At 40.8% G+C, this 18,128-nt stretch overlaps 1 protein-coding gene across 1 annotated transcript; it reads left to right on the top strand.

Moving 5' to 3' along the window:
• The first annotated feature begins 5,610 nt into the window (after positions 1-5,610).
• OSGIN2 (oxidative stress induced growth inhibitor family member 2) lies at positions 5,611-17,159 on the top strand. The gene is made up of 6 exons (XM_056854389.1): positions 5,611-5,654; positions 9,614-9,768; positions 11,384-11,520; positions 12,677-12,868; positions 14,530-14,621; positions 16,118-17,159. Exons 1-6 carry the CDS (start codon positions 5,611-5,613, stop codon positions 17,157-17,159), a joined length of 1,662 nt encoding a protein of 553 aa, XP_056710367.1.
• The last annotated feature ends 969 nt before the right edge of the window (positions 17,160-18,128 follow it).

Below are 18,128 nucleotides of genomic sequence, written 5' to 3'. Positions count from 1 at the left end.
CCGAACATATGCTTCCCATTCGGCACTTAATATGCCAGGCTTGTGCTTCATATGTATTGCAAATTCCAGAGCTGTGCTAACCTGTTTCAGCAAAAATAAAAAGGAGTCTTGTGGCACCTTGAAGTCTGCTTTGTTGCATTTTGTTTCATTTCGTAATCAAGAATGACCCTGCAGTCTTCTGAAAGGGGTATCTTATGTGATGACAATACAGTTAATTAAAAACAGTCATGAATCTTAGGGGAATTGCAGAGTACTTAAAAGTTCTAACTTCAAAAAGATATTGCTCTTATGGTAATGACAGTATTAATTTGAACATAATAAAACTTTCAAAACATATTAAGTTTTGAAAGCTATATATTCAACATGCAATTGCACCAAATATATATTAATACAGCATTGCAGTAATTTATGCCCATAAATTATCTAAAATCTACAGAGATGTGTACAATATATATTGGTACTGTAAATCATCTAATACAGATTACTTGCGTATGTTGTGGACATGTGATAGGGCAAAAATTTATTTGTTCTTGATTGTAGAGTATTTGAAAAAAAGGTTTGGGTATAGACTTTCCATTTTTCAGCTGAAGTTGTATTGTCAAGGTACACTGCTATGATTCCAAAAGATAAGCGTAATCTAACCTCTTATATGTTAATTGTTGCTAGATCAGTATTTGCATGTTACTGGAAATCTGATTTAAGCCCCACAGTTGATGAGTGGATCTTGAAATGCAAGGAAACCTTTCTCCTAATCATTCTGACTAATTTAAAAAGAGGATATAATGTGTCACAGCAACAGAAAATTTGGCAAACGTTTCTTGTAAAAACTTCATAATGTAAAACTTTATAATATTAATGTTCGGGTTCAGAAAGGCACCTGAAGCAACAAGCAGCAAGTCTACTCCAAGGCACAGTCCAGGGTTAGCAAACAGGTAGTTTGAAGTTCAAGGGCCAATCCAGAAAGCACAAGCCGGAGAGACATCTCCCCCAGAGAGATTTCAAAAGGATGTTTGCCATGACGTTCCCACAATATATGTAGTTAGCCTCTAAAAACTATACTTTCACCAAAGAAAAAAGTATATCATGGATATATAGTTTTAAACACTGACCTTGCTGACTTCTAACAAATCAAGTTTACGGTAATTGTAACAAATCTGAAAGGCTGCCATACACCTTATCCATTAAAATTTGGGGGGGGGGGCACTCCAATTCTGTAAATTCACTTGGAACAATAAAACATCCTCAGCAGCTATTTATGCCTCTCTTTTCATCTTAATAATGAAATATTCCATTACAAAAAATAGGCTACTTTCCTTCGGTGGAAGCCTTTTAACACTTCAGCATATCAGAACTGTCAGCTATTCCGCTGTCATTGGTAACATTAGATACTGGAGTTGTTATAGCTCTCATACTTTGAGCTCCGTGCTCATATCCTTCCAACCTATCATCAGATATAAAAATGATTTAGTTACAGGAATAGGCCACTTTCAGTCTTCAAGAATTTTTCATATTTGCACTTGTGGAATTCAAAAAAAAATGGGAGATAGCGTGTGTAGATGCCCTTTGCTTTACAATTAGTTTTTTAATAGGAGAGTTTAGCAGAGTAATAAATTGTATTTTGAGCTGATTAGTAGATTGTGCTGACATTGCTTACAGAAAGAATACAAACAGATCTTATTAAACACACAGTCGATTTAGAAAAACTGGAATTATTACTGTACAATCCGATACATACCTACCTGGAAAAAAATGAATGATATGAAAGTTCTCAACACACATGGATAAGATTCGTATGTTAGTCACTCTAAATATGATAGAACAGCTTAGTATCCTCACAGGGTTAATTTAAAGGTCTAACAGTGGAGTTGTGGGCAATTTATCCAAATATTTCTCACTACTTCTTTTGCTGCCACAGCTTTCAGTCCACTATGGCTAGCAGTAGAGGTATGCACATCGTACAGAGTTCTCTTTTCCCATGCCGGTTTCAGTTTTTCAATAACCCCCCACCCTCGCCAGGAGCCCCGTGGCGCAGAGTGTTAAGCTGCAGTACTGCAGTCCAAAGCTCTGCTCACGACCTGAGTTCGATCCCGATGGAAGTTGGATTCAGGTAGCCGGCTCAAGGTTGACTCAGCCTTCCATCCTTCCGAGGTCGGTAAAATGAGTACCCAGCTTGCTGGGGGTAAAGGGAAGATGACTGGGGAAGGCACTGGCAAACCACCCCGTAAACAAAGTCTGCCTTGGAAACGTCAGGATGTGACGTCACCCCATGGGTCAGGAATGACCCGGTGCTTGCACAGGGGACCTTTACCTTTACCTTTTACCACCCTCGCCACATGGTCTGGAAAGGGAAGAGGAAACTTGCCTAGGAGGCCCAGTCTGGAATGTAAGACATAATCCAAGAACACAATAGTATATTGAAGGAGTCCTGTTTGTTTCTGTAAACAAGAGGTAAAAAAACCCACTTAAAATCTAACAAATAATAGCTGCTTTATAGCTTTTACTAAAGAAAATGCCTCAAAGAAAAGTGAATTCTCTAAACTTCAGCAAGAGTTGTCCTCCCACACGGCACAGAAGCAGGCCTTATTTGGAAAAAAAATAGCAGTGAGAGTGTGTTCTTGTACCGCCTCCAAACTCATCTTTACTTTAGATAATCTTGATTAATACTATATCCTACAAGAATTAGAACATCATATCAATTAGTTTCACAGATGATGACTAATTGCAGAGAAATAACCGAGTTAAGGGACTTAGCTGTCATTGCCAAAATCTTTTATCTGAAGAGAAATGTAGGCAGATTTGCTAGTTCTCACAACAAGGCATATCCAATTTTTAAAAGAAGACAAATGATTAGCCACTAATGGGTTATATCCACCAGTTGTTTTCTATTGTTGGAAGGATTGTTTATGACAGAAGAGACCATTTCTGCCCCCCAAAATTATCCTACTACAAACCCCCACGTTGTTCCTTGGGAGGCCTTTGAATCCCAGGAGCAACTTTTGGGGAGGTCACAGATGTAGGAAGCACTATGAAGTGGGATGGATCGGTCACAGAGCCCTTTTCTTGGGGGGTAGGCTGCCCTAACCCACATCCTCTTTCTTCTTACTTCCCACCTACCCTGCTTAACCATCGGGAAGGAAGGGGGTTGGTAAACCACTGCTACCAACTTGGCATTCAGAGCTGCCTGTTTTCATATGGGGCCGTGAGAGCAAGATATAACTTCTAAATACCCTTATCTCACTTCTGCTACCTGAAGGGGGGGCCTTTATCCATCCTCATTGCTGAGCTAGGTTTGCCTAAACTGTTTCCTTGCACCAAATAAATAACAGGGTTATATTTATTCATACCCTGCATTTCTCCCCAATGGGAAGGCAAAGCAACCTTCCTCAGTTTTATCCTCACAACAGCCCTATGAGGTTGTAGAAAATAGCAAGAGTCCAGTAGCATCTTAAAGACTAACAAAATTTCTGGCAGAGTATGAGCTTTCGTGAGTCACAGCTCACCTCTTCAGATACAGAGCTGTGGCTCACAAAAGCTCATACCCTGCCAGAAATTTTATTAGTCTTTAAGGTGCTACTGGACTTTTGCTCTTACCTGTGAGGTAGGTTAGGCTAATAGTAGCCCAAGGTCACCCCTTGAACTATAATAGCAGAGTGGGGATTCAGATCTGGGTCTTCTAGATCCTAGTCTTATATTGTAATCACTATACTATGCTCTTAGAAGAGCTGTCTGTGAGCATTATGCATGTCAACAACACTGATTTATTGAAACAAATTCTTTTCGTATACTGAAAAATACATGAAAACAAAGCTGAACTTGTTATATCCAAGAAAGCTTTTACACATCTCAGAACATCTATATATAATGTAAAAGTGGCGAGGATTTGACAGATTACTAACTATTGTTTAAAAGGAATTACCGTACTGTTTATTATTTTATAATCTTGCCCATGAAATGTTTGGGTTATGAATTTTGCGGTATTTACTAGAGCCGTGAGTGCACAAGAAAGACAGAGTATTTAAAAGCTACTCCAGAAACCCGCTCTTATGCATTTACAGATGTTTAATTAAATATGCAGAGCTTTTACATATTAGTAAAGCAGCAGGTCTATGCAAAGATATCCAATGTGCCTAAATGGGGAATGGGCACCATACCCCTACTCAGGTCCCATTACAAACTTCTAACATGAGTCCCCATTTTCCTATTTCCTGTGTCCTAACTAAAAAAATCTTTATCATTTCTGGGGCGACACAAACAGCAACGCGGTTGCAGCTCAGTATCCAAGCATTAGGCTTGCAAACCACACTGGCGGGGATTGCGCATGCGTAGCATCCTCATGACACCGGAGAAAATGAGGGTAGTAAAGAAGCCAGTGTGGGTGTGAGCCTGCCGTTGGCTGGAAGTGTGCTTTCCTTCAGCCTGGGGACTCTCAAGGACAAACAAAATGTGGTGCCCCATTTCCCCCTCAAAATCCTTTAAGCAGTGAGGAGGACTGCCCATTCACAGCGTAATGGATCACGGGGTGGTGTAGCGGGTAGAATGTCAGAGTAGGATCTGGGAGACTCAGGTTCAAACACCCGTGGAAGCTTGCTGGGTGACTTTGAGTCTCAGCCTAACATACCTCCCAGACGTCTCGTGGAGGAGCAGAGAACACCGTTTCGTGTCTCCATGGAGGAGAATGACAGGGTATAAATGAAACCAAGATCTTCCAGCACCGCATTTTCACTGTCCCTAGCGTTTCATCACACCATTCATAATAGAGGCTCAAAGTCCTGAGGCATTTTATTTACCAAACAAATCATTTCAGGTGTCACATGGCCCTAGTAGCACCTTTGAGCCTCGCTGATACTGTACATAAATACAGTCACTTATAGTATCTGAAGAAGTGAGCTGTGGCTCATGGAAGCTTTATACCCTGGGAGAAATGTTGCTAGACTTTAAGGGACTACTGGACTCTTTGAACACATGCAGCTGCCTTATACTGAATCAGGCCCTTGGGTCCATCAAACACTCAGACCGGCAGCGGCTCGCCAGGATCTCAGGCAGAGGTCTTTCCCATCACCTACTTGCCTAGTCACTTTAACTGGAGATGGCGGGGATTGAACCTGGGACCTTCTGCATGCCAAGCGGATGCTCTACCACCGAGCCACGGCCCCTCCTTATGGCTCTCAGGCAGGGGTCTTTCCCATCACCTACTCGCCTAGACCCTTTAACTGTAGATGCCGGGGATTGAACCTGGGACCTTCTGCATGGCAAGCGAATGCTCTACCACCGAGCCACGGCCCCGCCCTATGGTTCTCCAGGGTCTCAGGCAGAGGTCTTTCCCATCACCTACTCGCCTGGTCCCTTTAACCTAGTCCCCCGCTCCCCTTTCCCGCGCTCCTCCTCCCGGGGCCCAGCGGAGGCTCCTCCCTCCGGCGTGACTGGCCCAGCGCCGCGTGTGAGGCGAGGCGGCGAGGGAGGGAGGCGAGCCAGCCAGCCAGCCAGCCGACAGCGGCCCCCAGCGCGGCGGCGGCGGCAGAAGAAAGGAGAAGAGGCGGCGGCGGCGGCGGCTCCATCATCTCTCCCCTCCCGCTGCCCCCGCGCCGACCGCCTCCCCTCCCCCAGTCCCTCATGACGGTTTGGTGCTGCCGGTGCTCCCTGGCCAGTCACTTCAGGTAGCCTCGCTTCCCTTCCCAGGCAGGCCGGCTGTGGTGGTGGTGGGGGGGGTGGGAGAAATGGGTTTATGGGTCAAAAGAGCTGCTGGCGGCGGCCTCCATCCTTTCCCTTCCGGCCCCTCCCCTCCGCCTCCTCCTCCCGCCGGCTGAGGCGACGGGAGAACCCGGCGCTCCAGGCCGGCCTCCAGGCCGGGGCGGAGGGGGGAGTCGCGGCGCAGGAAACGGGCCGGGGCAGGGTGACTCCGGGCAGAGTGAGGGAGGCGGTTTTTTTTTTTGGGGGGGGGCGGTGGAAAGGGGATGGGGGCGCGAGGGGAGGGGAGGGGGGACCCCAGGCGTCGTGGGGTGGCGTCGCCCAGGCGGAGGTACGGCAGGTGTAGAGACGGGGACAGAGGGACAAGCTGCCTTCGCCCTTCCCCTCCTTCGGAAACAGGACTTTCCATTCATTCGTAGAAAAAGGGCAAGAGCCCAGTAGCACCTTAAAGACTCACAAAAATATTTCCTGGCAGGGTTATGAGCTTTCGTGAGCCACAGCTCACTTCTTCAGATACAGCTAGAATGTGAATCCATCTGTCTTTAAGTAGAGGAGAGTGAATTCAGACAAGCATTAGTAGGTCAATGTGAACAGTATGTCAATGTGAATAGCAGGCGTGATGGGATGAGGTGTGGTATGCAGAAGAGTCTGTGATGTCCAGGGGAGAGATGGGTGCTACTGGACTCTTGCTCTTTTCTACTACTGCAGACAGACTAACACGGCTACCCACCGTGAATTATTTCCATTCATTGGGAGTCAATCTTGTGGGTCACAGAACGGGCAAAATGGGGATTAAAAAAAAAGGTTTATTTATTTGACAAAATATTTATATGACAACAAGCCACCTTTCCATACCTGCCTCGCAGATGGCCCGTTGCCACATCGATTGATGTCTTGCATTGATGCATATTGTATAATATAGATGACAGCAAGAGATAGTTGCAAAGTTATTGGCGGAGACTGACCCACATGTAACCCTCGCTGTGGCAAAAATTTTATCTATGGTTTTTAAGGACACCTCTTTTTAACTGTACTGTTTAGATAATCTATTTTTGTATGTATGGTTATTTATGTATTATGGATGTACTGGATTTGTTTTGCTTATGACCAGTTGGTCTACAAGCATGAAGAACGGAATATAGGAATAAATATAGATGACTGGGTACTAAAGTTTTATTTTTTAGTGATGGATTGGAAAGAAAAACCAGTAACTTTCCCCCACCTTCAGGTTAGGTTTTGACTATTACAGTTAACAGGCTGAACGTATAGGTGTAGTGGGAGAGGAGGGGTAGAGAACAGATTCTTAAGCTTTGTTCTGTATATTGTGTTTTTTAAACAAAAGTTCAGCCTTTTCTTTGGAGAAGTTGGATATAAATGCGTGAAATAAAATCTCTGATGGGCCCAACTGACACTCTGTAGACGAAAACAGAATGAGCATAGTTGTAGTTCAGTGGATCCCAGCAATAGTGTGGATTTTTTTTTTATTAAACTCCCAAATTGTAGGGCGCCTTCTGAGATTACGTGACAGCGTACTTGCATTGGTCACTATAGGAATGTGGCAGGGAACCACAACTAGTTCCAGTGCCTACTGCTGCCATATCTTCGATGTTGGCGAACTCTATCAACATCTTGGAATGGCCAGTTAACAAACTGTTCAACAGCCTTTATGCTGTAGAATATAAGATATTTTAATTGTGTGTGTGTATGCGTTAAGTGCTGTCAAGTCGCTTTCGACTCATGGCAACCCTATGAATCAGTGTCCTCCAAAACGTCCTATCTTTGACAGCCTTGCTCAGATCTTGCAAATTGAGGGCTGTGGCTTCCTTTATTGAGTCAATCCATTTCTTGTTGGGTCTTCCTCTTTTCCTGCTGCCATCAACTTTTCCTGTCATGATTGTCTTCTCCAATGGGTTTGTGTGCATACTGTGAAATCGTGGAATGCATGTGTTGTGGCTATAATGGCTGTAATCCAGAAAAAAATGTAATTGGTGTTCGTGTTACTTTTTTCTTTAGATTGTAATGTAAAGTTACATAGAATAAAAAGTGAAAGGACTATACACTCAATCAGTATATAGGCACTGCAGTTTTTTGCAAAGTAATAAAGCTTGATTTAGTTTATAGACTGTTTGACTTTGTCAAATCTAATATGTAGTAGAAAAGGGCAAGAGTCCAGAAGCACCTTATTTGTATAGCAAAGGAGGTATTCAAAGAAACACTAGATAGTGATCAACTTTTGCAAAGCTTACCTTTTGCAAGATAAAAATGGAAATAAAAAATGTAATGAAGTGCCAGTCATGTAAGATTTTTACTGTACTGTTTCATAAGATTGTACTGGAGTTCTCTTTGGTTACACCTGATAGCATGTTAACACTATTAGTATTGCTTATGGGCATTGTCACACTAAATAGGGGTGACTGTTACACTGGCAAGCAAGGTATCACTTGGGTGTATCATCACCTGATAGAAAATGCTATACTAGATGCTCTTGTAATAGAAGCTTACATTCTGCGCAAACAGGATAAAAAAGGCTTAAGTGATAGTAGTCAATTAGTGGTTGTACTTTAGGAGTTATAGAACAGAAATTAGCAGTTGAAGAGTGACCCAATGATACGTTATTGTTTGCTGGAAATTATTCATGTTGCCTTCCTTTTGAACAAAATGTAGTAAGGTAGTTACAACCATGTATGTAAACAGGGATTTTGTTTTTTGTTTTTCTATCCTGCTTACTGATTGCAGTGCTTGCTAAGTAACACAAGCAACTTTGACTGGGTTCCATATCCTGATGTATTTGGTAACTGTACAGGTGCAAAGGAAGTGAGAGGGGAAACAAGAAATCACTTCATAATTCGTCATTTTAGTAGAGGATACCAGCCTTGCCACTTTCCTGACAAGCTAGTTAAATCTCTCTGTTCTAACAAACTTAACAAAGTCTGTATACTAGGGTTATACTAGGGTTTGTTTGTTTCTTCTTCTTTAGGTGAGAAAGCAGCATATGGGTCCATGTTGAAAAGGGTATATAATCCAGCAGATGATTATATTTGCTCATGTTCTTTAAAGATCCACCAGTTGACAGGCATCGAACTGGTCCCAGTATAAAACTGTGATCTGTTATTGTACTAAGCAAGCTAGTACATTCACACATCAGTGCAAGATAAGTGTAGTTGCATGAATGAATAGCTGCATGATTTGAAGTGGCAGAGAGGCAAACAACTGGGCTAAATTGTACCAGAGGACAATGGCAATGATTGGGGCTGATGTGTGCTGGTTCTGGGATTATGCAATGGCAGCTTACAGTGCAATTCTGAGCAGAGGTATACTCTTCTAAATCTATTGGAGTCAGTGGGCTTAGAACAGTGTAATTCTGTTTTAAGTTTGCACCATTAGAACCAGAAATAGCTTCCTATAAATCAATTAGGATGTGGATTTAGTAAGCATGAAGTCTGGCAGAGTCCTGGACTATAAGGAATCAATTGTAGAACAGTATGCAAACTTCTGAGAAAGTGTTTCCATTGTCCTCAACTGATGCAAGCAGTTTCTACTTTTCAGAACTTAATTCTTTGGGTTTTAGTTCTACAGACATCATTTCCTTAGTTCACCAAACAAGTCCTTCCGCTAATTGTCAGATCCAGAGATGTATGATAAAATACTTGATTAATTACAGAAATTGTTATGAGACAGTTCATTACAGGGGGAAAATCTGAGAGTCATAGACTTTTCTATCCTTTTGTAAACTTCACATTCAAAAACTTTTCCCCTATCAAGTGGTAATAAAACTAGCAGTATCCATGTATTAAAAATTATGTTCTGCACAAACTAGTATGTACTTTGCTTAATGCGGATAGAATTTTTGTTGGTTATATCCTGAAATCAATTATACTATTTATTAAGGATATATTATAATACTGATTTATTTCCCCCCTTTGAATAGAAACTACAGTAATCCGGAAACCGAAGGACAATTTTTGAATTCCTTAGTGCAGTATTTGGGTGACAGCCTTGGGACAAATGTTAAAACAATGCCCCTACTAGAAGAAACTACTCTACCTGTGGATGCACCACTGACTTTGCCAATGGTAGTAATAGGTAAGTTGTTCTCAGCTAATTTCAGCACTCACATGGTCAAGATTCTGAAATATTGTACCAATTTAAGTAGTGCCAACATTTCCCTATGGCCATTAAAATTTTATATAATGGTTAACTGATTGTCCTAGTGACCCTGTTGTGTTTTAATACTGTACAGAATATTTGTATGATAGCAGATTATTCCCTTTAACTGTGGGAATGTTCGTTAGTAGTTTAGGAATTTTCAGCTGGTGCCCCCTTTTGCCAAATCTGGCTACTTAGGATCTAAGTACATATTATACACAAATGCATATCATCAAATTCAGATGCTCCTCTTCCTCAGGTCTCTAGATAATTGCCTGTCTTTGATATTTATCCAAATTCAGTACATACTCTTTATGCTGCTGTGAGCTGTTACCCAGACAGTAAAAGTATTTTGCCTGTTTTTCAACTTCCAAAATGCCTCCGTAACGGAGCACTCTATTAATTAACAGAAATATTGCTATAGTTCTTAGTGACGGTTGCAAATAGCCCATAAAACTCTGTGTAACACAGAGAGTATTCAGTAAATAAAAATTGCTCTGATTCTGTGTATGGAAACTGGAGGGATTTCATAATTGGGATTCTTAGCTTCTTAAGGTCATTTGATACTGAAATAAATACTTTAACTTTTAACTGGATGACAACATGTAGACTGCAAAGGGATTGGACATCTGGTGTAATATCTTTATATTAACGTGGAGTGTATAGCTGTTCTTATACCAGATGATGTTTCCAAATTTGACTTGATGATCACCAAACACGGCAAGTGGAAGTGGCATTAATTGTTCTGATAAGGTGCATATTAGCAGGGAGGAAATAGTGTTTCCTGCCATTAGGCCCATATGCTTCAAATTCAATTTGGCATCAGCTTTCAGTAGCATGATGTTATGCAAATACTGTTCTGAAGCGCTGCAGCAACCAGTATTTTTCTTAAAGCAGACAAAGCTGTGTTGTTTTGCTTGCTAGGAAAACAATGCCCTCTCCTTCTAGTTTCCATTTTAAACCCCCCAAATGGTGTTGAAAAACACCAATATAAAGGTGAGTAGTAAGACTGGAAATTAAAAATGCAGTAATTACACACAGTAAGCTAAATGCTGTATTCCATAGGTAAATAATTATTTAAACAGACATAATTTTCTTTATATAGACTATGAAAATAGCTTTTTGATACAGAAAAGTAAAAACAGCTCAAATTAAAAATAAGTCTCACAGTAAATAGGAAATGTTCTTTAGACTGGGAAAGCTTTCTTAAATAAAAACTTTGTTTTTCATACCAGCCAATAAACAGATTAGAATTAGCTAGTTTGACAATCTGTACTATTATTTTATTGTAAAACCTAATTCAGAATCAAACTAATATATCTGCTAAATAGTATCCTAGGATATCTGCAAAAATGTGCCCATTCCCACCAAAGCTGACCATTTTTAAGCCACACTGATTTTATTAAGAAAGACAGAAGCACAAATTCAATTATCCCATTTACATTCAATAGAACATAGAAGTGCATAATAGTAGCTTGAGCATGCCCATTAAGTTGGTTTACTGTAACTTTAAGTTTTAATTAGTATTGTGTTATGATTTTTTTTTAAACAGGTAATGGGCCTTCAGGAATTTGCCTTTCTTACATGTTGTCTGGATACAGGCCATATTTGTCTCCTGATGCTGTACATCCAAATCCTATTTTGCATAGTAAACTAAAAGAAGCTAGGCATCTCTCTCTTGTTGATCAGGTGAGCCCTGCTAATCTTATATTCCGTTCCTTAACATGCATATCACTTCAAACAGGCAACGTATTTTATCTCAATGTTTATGAAATAATTTCTGACATCACGAAAACATACTCTTAACGTGAAATAACTTGTTTATTTATGTGTCTGAGAGCCACGGTGTTTCATTTCCCCCATTTTTCAGTAACATGCAAAGTAGAATTTGTGGGGGGTTAAGCGGCAGTTACTTTAGGTGACAAACCCTGCACACATTAAGAGCATGGGAACCCCTTTTCCGATATCAAACCTAAATTCCATCTGATTCAACACTTTCTCTCTGGCAATAGCAAACTAAATACTTCTGGACTAGATGACCCTGATGGTCCCTTCCAACTCTATGATTCTACGTTCCCAAACTCTTGATACTTATTCCTAAAGCCTGCTGCTCTCTTAATGTGGATGTCAATTTTTTAGGTATCATGGTTAATAGCTTATCCACCATGAATTTGTTTAACCTTTTAAAACATTGTAAACTGGTGGGGTTTGGTACAGTAGGTGAATCTGTAATATTATGTGATACAAAGATGGACTTATTAACAAACAGTTTTAGCTCTCTTGAACCACAATGAAGGTAAGATTAGACAACACCCCCCCTTGATAAGGGGCTGACCTGGTATGTGACGTATGTATCCATCTCAGGTATACAGGCTTTCTGAAATCTTGACTAGGTTGAAATTATTCCCAAGAATACTGATTGGGCTTGAAGACATTTATTAAGGCCACTGGTTACTGGAATATATTTATACCCAGTGCAACCAGGAAGCTGTGGGGGGGGGGAGTATATCCAGGTCTAGAACCTTCTGATAATGAAAGCTGGTACGACAAAACCTGAGAGGCACAAAGCGGATTAGTAAGCACTATCTGCTCATGCAGTCCTGTTTGGTCAGCCCTGGGTGAAGGAAGCGGCTCTAAGCAGTCATCCTGGGTTTGATTAAAAGAACTTGAAAAGAGGTGATAAGAAAAAAGTCAGTGCTGGGGCTTCAGGAGGCTTATGAGGAGTGCACTGGGTGTCATAGTGAACAGAGGTGTGAGGATGGGCAAGTGAAACTACAGCTCTTTTTGTAAGTCACATTCTTTTTGATGATGATAATTTCCATTTAACTCTTCCTATTCAAACTAGGAGTTAGAATATTTGTCTGAAGGCCTAGAAGGACGCTCTTCAAACCCTGTTGCCATACTTTTTGACACGCTGCTTCATCCAGATGCCGACTTTGGATTTGACTACCCATCTGTTCTTCACTGGAATCTAGAACAGCACCATTATGTTCCTCATATGGTACTTGGTAAAGGACCACCTGGTGGGGCTTGGCATGTGAGGAAAACTTTTGTTTCTACTATTGGAATCTATTGGTATATTTCCAGTTTACACATGTTGAAGATGTGTACAGAGCTTTTGATTGATTGTAACTCCTACAGTCTCCCATTTCAGGAAAGTTATGACTCTGGGCTATATTATGTAGTGTGTTCACTATTTTCAGCGAAAAAGCCAGTGTGTTAAAAATCAGTGGAAGTGTAGTACTGGGTAGTATTGAACAGCTGCTTTATATTTTTTTGCATTTTTGTACTTTTGGGGGAAGTAGATGTATGTTATTATTTATATACACTGGTAGAAAATATGTGATGTGATTCCGACAGTGCAAACCTATGAAGTTACTCCATTCTAAGTAGATACATAAAATTTCTCCAAGTTTTGAAGCAATGAGAGAACCTAATATTTTTTTCCTTTATATTTGTGGGAAAAAATGGAAATTAGGAGAAAACTGAAATGTATGCAGTACTTAACTTATCAAGTGTAACGTATTTTACTGCATTAACAAGTCTAACGTATTTTACTGCATTAACATCATAACGTGCATCATTTCTAACTCAGTTAACCTATAAAATTTGCATATTTATGAAATGCAATGTATAAGTGCCTTAGTTTTCTACAAGTATAACAACAAATACCAATGAAAGAGAAAGTTACTGATTTCTGGAGCCTCCGGTAGGTTACCACATGTGTGTTAGTTTTTGCCATATGAGAGTAACTCTGTATAGGATGTCAGTGTAAATGGAATAACTTACAGCCCATTCCTGAAGGGGGGGGCAGTTAGGTAGCAGCCAGGGATGGCATAGCCGTGCTGCCTCCACAGAGGCTTCCTGGCTGGAATAAAGAAAAATAAATGTTCTTAAGAAGAAAACTCTGGAAAAAAGCCCTATTCACTTTAGTGAGACTACGCCAGCATATTAAATAGCTGCCGTAGTAACGCTGTGGTGTGAGGGGGTATTTCTGGGCCGAAAGGGGTTAGGTACCTCCGTCCCCAGAAACGCCTCCCAGGACACCAGCACTGTCCAGGGGGGGCATCATAAGACGCCTTATGCTGGCGTCCATGCCAGTTTGCACAGTGCAAGTGGCACAGACACTGGCGTAGGGGCCCCTTCTTCAGGACTGCACGGCAAAGCATACCCTGAAAGTGTTGATAGTTATATAGGGGGAATATAGTTTTAAAATAACACAATAAAACCTTAATGAAACCTAGATAAAATAACCTAGGAGTAAACTAAGATAAAAATAAAATGTAGCTCTTCAGCAGAGCTGAAAGTGTAGTTACAATGTTATGCTTTTTATGCCCGTTGACTTCAGTGGACTTAGAAGGGTGTAACTCTACTTGTGACTAAAGAATTGCAGAGCTTCCGCACCAGGAGCAAATGATGTTAAGATGTTTGCTTTGGAAATGCTCTCCATGTGATCCTCAAGATCTTTATAGAAATCTATGTGTGTACAATTGTAGTTGTGGTGAGGGAGTCTCCATGTGGAAGCATCTTGCCATGCATGTAAAGTGTGCAGACTGGCCCTTAGCAATGCACGGCAGTATTTTTTTTTTCAAGTTGAAAATTAATGTTAGTGATTTAATTGTTTTACAGACTATGTGAATTTGTGGCAATAAGCAAACATTTTGAATATATTATCTTGAAATAATTTTGTTTTTCCAGTCCATGGAAGGTTCTATGCTGACCATCAGTTTTGGAGAGTGGATGGAATTACCTGGATACAAGTTTAAGGACTGGGCTGCTACTAAGCGAAGGTGAGGACAATAAAACAGTGATTGCTTTAAGTGAATGAAGATCTCAAGTTTTTTTCATGCCTCTTTCAGTGAAGAGCAGCAAACTATGTTCTGTTAATATGATGCCTACAGTGGGCTATGATAGTAATGCTTAGCTTTGGTTTGCAAAATAAACCAATCTGATATTAGTTCATAAATCAGTTAGTTAAGCAAGCTTCTTTTAGAGCTGAGTGCAACATGCTGATCCAGAGGACAGAATAGCCATTAAATGCTCCTACTTCCAGCCCTGACTGACTTCAGTCAACTTAGTTACAGATTGACCTCAGTGTCTTGGAGAATTAAACTTAAATTTCAGCTAAATACGGTACGCTTGGCTAACTACTTTTGAGAAATCATGTATCAAATACAGAAATACAAACTTGCTAGTTTTGTCTATACCTTCTTTAGAGAGCCACAGTCTAATACGCATAACATTGGCTTAGATTAGATTTGCTTGTATTGCTGTAGAAATAAGAAACATGCCACCTGTCCAGGACTCTGGCTTTTAGCCAGTCATTTTCTCCGTATAGTATTTTTCAAGGTTGCTTTGAGATTATCATATATATAATTCTGAACTGGGCGTTAGAGTAGGTTAATAGATCCACAGAAAGGAGTTAGGGATGAAGGAATTTCTGTACAAATCTGAAGTCCCCAGTTTGCAGAAAAATTTGAAATCTAAAAAATAATACATTGGGGATTAAAAACCCAAGACAATAGAAACAATGCCTTTTGTGTTAAGAAAAGACTGCCCGTGAGCTCTGTTGCCATTTTGGAGGTTGCCAGGCAACCACAACACTATTGCTGAGCCTTCCAAGCCTTGGTTTCTGTAAAAAGTACCATGGGGAGGGGGGAGTACGAGTGGTCTTGGAGGTCACCACACAACTTGGCCAGATTTGCCAGAGACAGGCTGCCAGGAGAGGGAAGAAGGGAAAGCTGAAGACATGAGCTGATAAAGATGTTGTCTGGTGAATGGGAAAGAATGAAACAGGAAAAGGGGAGAGCCTATGATACTGCCAGGGAAGGTACAGAAGAAACAGTGGCGGAGGGGGATACAGGGGAAAATAAGATGCCCACGGCAAGCCCTTTTGGGTTCCCCACTTGTAATCCCATATTAATAGAAGTTATTGTTCATTGTTCAATCACTCTTATTCAGAGCTTTGCTGATGAAGCAACTGAATGAGAGTTATGGTTGAAATTGCACATCATCTTTCATGAAAAGAACTCTTCCTTAATTGGCCATTAATTTTTATAAGCCTTAACAGTTGTGGGCTGAAATATGTTCACACCGTTTCTGACACCACTAATCCAGTGCAAATGTCTCAACGAACAAAGGACAAATTTTTATTTTAACACTAACAGCAAAACTAAAAACTCATGGAATATGACCAGAAATTGGCCAACCAGTTATTCTTAGAGGTGAGGGAAGTGCTTTAGCTATATGTGTTTGTATGAGAATAACCAGAGATGTTTTGTTTCAGAAATGTAAAATGTGACAGAGTTCTGCCAGAAGAAATTGCCAGCTACTATAAGCACTACGTTAAAGTCATGGGCCTGCAGAAGAACTTCAGGGACAACATTTACATTACGTCTGTGTCAAGGCTTTACCGAGAACAGGACCATGAAGATGAAAGCCAAGTGAACGAACACGCTTCAACACAGCATTTCCAAACGCAAGAGCAGGATGGGCAGACCCCATCAGTCAAGAGAAACTGGGAAATACGAGGATATCAGGGAGCAACAGATGGCTCTCAAATACCATTCTGTTTGTTTGCTGAGAATGTGGCTCTTGCCACTGGAACCTTTGATGCTCCTGGACGCCTCCAAATCGAAGGAGAAGACTTTCCCTTTGTCCTCCACTCCATGTCTGATTTTGGAGCTGCTGTAGGCAAAGGACTATTGCGTGGAAAAACAGACCCGGTCCTAATCGTTGGTGGTGGACTCACCGCTGCTGATGCAGTTCTGTGTGCTTATAACAACAATATCCCTGTAATTCACGTATTCCGCAGAAAGGTCACCGACCCAAGTTTGATTTTCAAACAGTTGCCTAAGAAGCTTTACCCAGAATACCAGAAGGTCTACCATATGATGTGCACTCAGTCAGTCACAAATGTGGACTCTAATTTGCATTCTTCTTATATCAGTTTTCCTGAGCATCGGGTACTTTCATTTCAATCAGATATGAAATGTATCCTTCAGAGTGCCACTGGACTGAAGAAGATCTTAAAGTTCTCTGTAGCCTTGGTATTAATAGGTTCGCACCCTAACCTGTGCTTCTTAAAGGACCAAGGCCAGGGTATAGGTCATAATCCAAATGAACCAATTACATGCAAGGGTAACCCTATCGAAATCGATCCCTACACATATGAGTGCACAAAGGAGCCCAACCTTTTTGCAATAGGTCCTCTGGTTGGAGACAATTTTGTACGTTTTTTAAAAGGAGGGGCACTGGGCATTGCACGGCACTTGGCTAAATGGCAGAAGCATCAACTCATTGTTGAAAGAGGAGACGGAGTGCCCTAAAGCAAGTAGTTACAAGTATCTTGTAGGGAACTACTGGCATATGCTAATAAGTGATCCATTAACATCTAAAGTCATCGGCAGCTGTGTTTTTGTTACACAGACAAGTCCTTCATGCTTGTATTGCCTTGTAGAGGATGATGATGCTACAGTATTTCAGCCTTTACAAAATACAAAAAATATTGTCTGGGGTTTCTTTTGTTTTTGTTTTTTTTCTGGAGTTCTTTCCAGATAAAGGAAGAGTAAATGAAAATCAGCTGATTTGCTTTGGTTTCATGCCCTAATGAGGGAACATAATTACAGCTCTAGAGTGAATTTCTGCCCATGAGCTTTTTGTTCTTAAGCGTTTCACTATACAGAACTAGACTTGAGTTCTAAGAATAGGAACTTCTTAACATAAATGATAAATTAAAGCAAATGTTCAGCAGTTTAATAGCAGCAAAGGTTTTATTTTATTTTGGTATGGCCGTAATGGCATCTATAGCAACCTCTTAGCACTTTTAAGTTGTCTGTGAAATAAAGATATTTTTTTTTGGCAAGGAGGAACACACTAAGTTATACTTTAGATTTAGCTTTACACGGTAATGGGAAACAACAGTAAAACAATACTCCTGTGCCCATTACACTTAGAAAGAACATTATCAAGACTAGTGCAGATGTGACTTTTACTACAAGTGGTTGCAATAAGTGCTCTTACTACATGATCAGTATGAAGACTAGAGAATTCACTAATGTAGCTCATGTATAGCTAAAACAGTCTTGGAAGACAGTTTATCCTGCAGACTGCTTGCTATTTGCAAAAGGTTGTTCCTTAACAAAGCCAAGCACTGAGTCCTACTTGTTAGGAGCATAGCAAAGCTCTCAGCCTAGTCTCACAGGTCTGAAAACAGAACAGAGTGTAGGGTGTTGGTCTGAAGCCCCAATCCTTCATTGGGCACACTGAGTAAGCCTTTAGCAGTGCATGTAGAATAG

Source organism: Euleptes europaea, chromosome 8 (assembly GCF_029931775.1).
Source record: "Euleptes europaea isolate rEulEur1 chromosome 8, rEulEur1.hap1, whole genome shotgun sequence".
Lineage (NCBI taxonomy): Eukaryota > Metazoa > Chordata > Lepidosauria > Squamata > Sphaerodactylidae > Euleptes > Euleptes europaea.
Note: the sequence above shows the minus strand (reverse complement) of the source record. Positions and strands in the feature narration are given on the sequence as shown.

What these genes read in the sequence shown, in the direction of transcription:
- OSGIN2 (XM_056854389.1), top strand. Translation starts at nt 5,611, where the DNA reads ATGACGGTTTGGTGCTGCCGGTGCTCCCTGGCCAGTCACTTCAG. An exon ending in ATCTCTCTCTTGTTGATCAG is followed by an intron (nt 11,521 to 12,676) that starts GTGAGCCCTGCT and finishes TATTCAAACTAG; the next exon opens with GAGTTAGAATATTTGTCTGA. An exon ending in TGGGCTGCTACTAAGCGAAG is followed by an intron (nt 14,622 to 16,117) that starts GTGAGGACAATA and finishes GTTTTGTTTCAG; the next exon opens with AAATGTAAAATGTGACAGAG.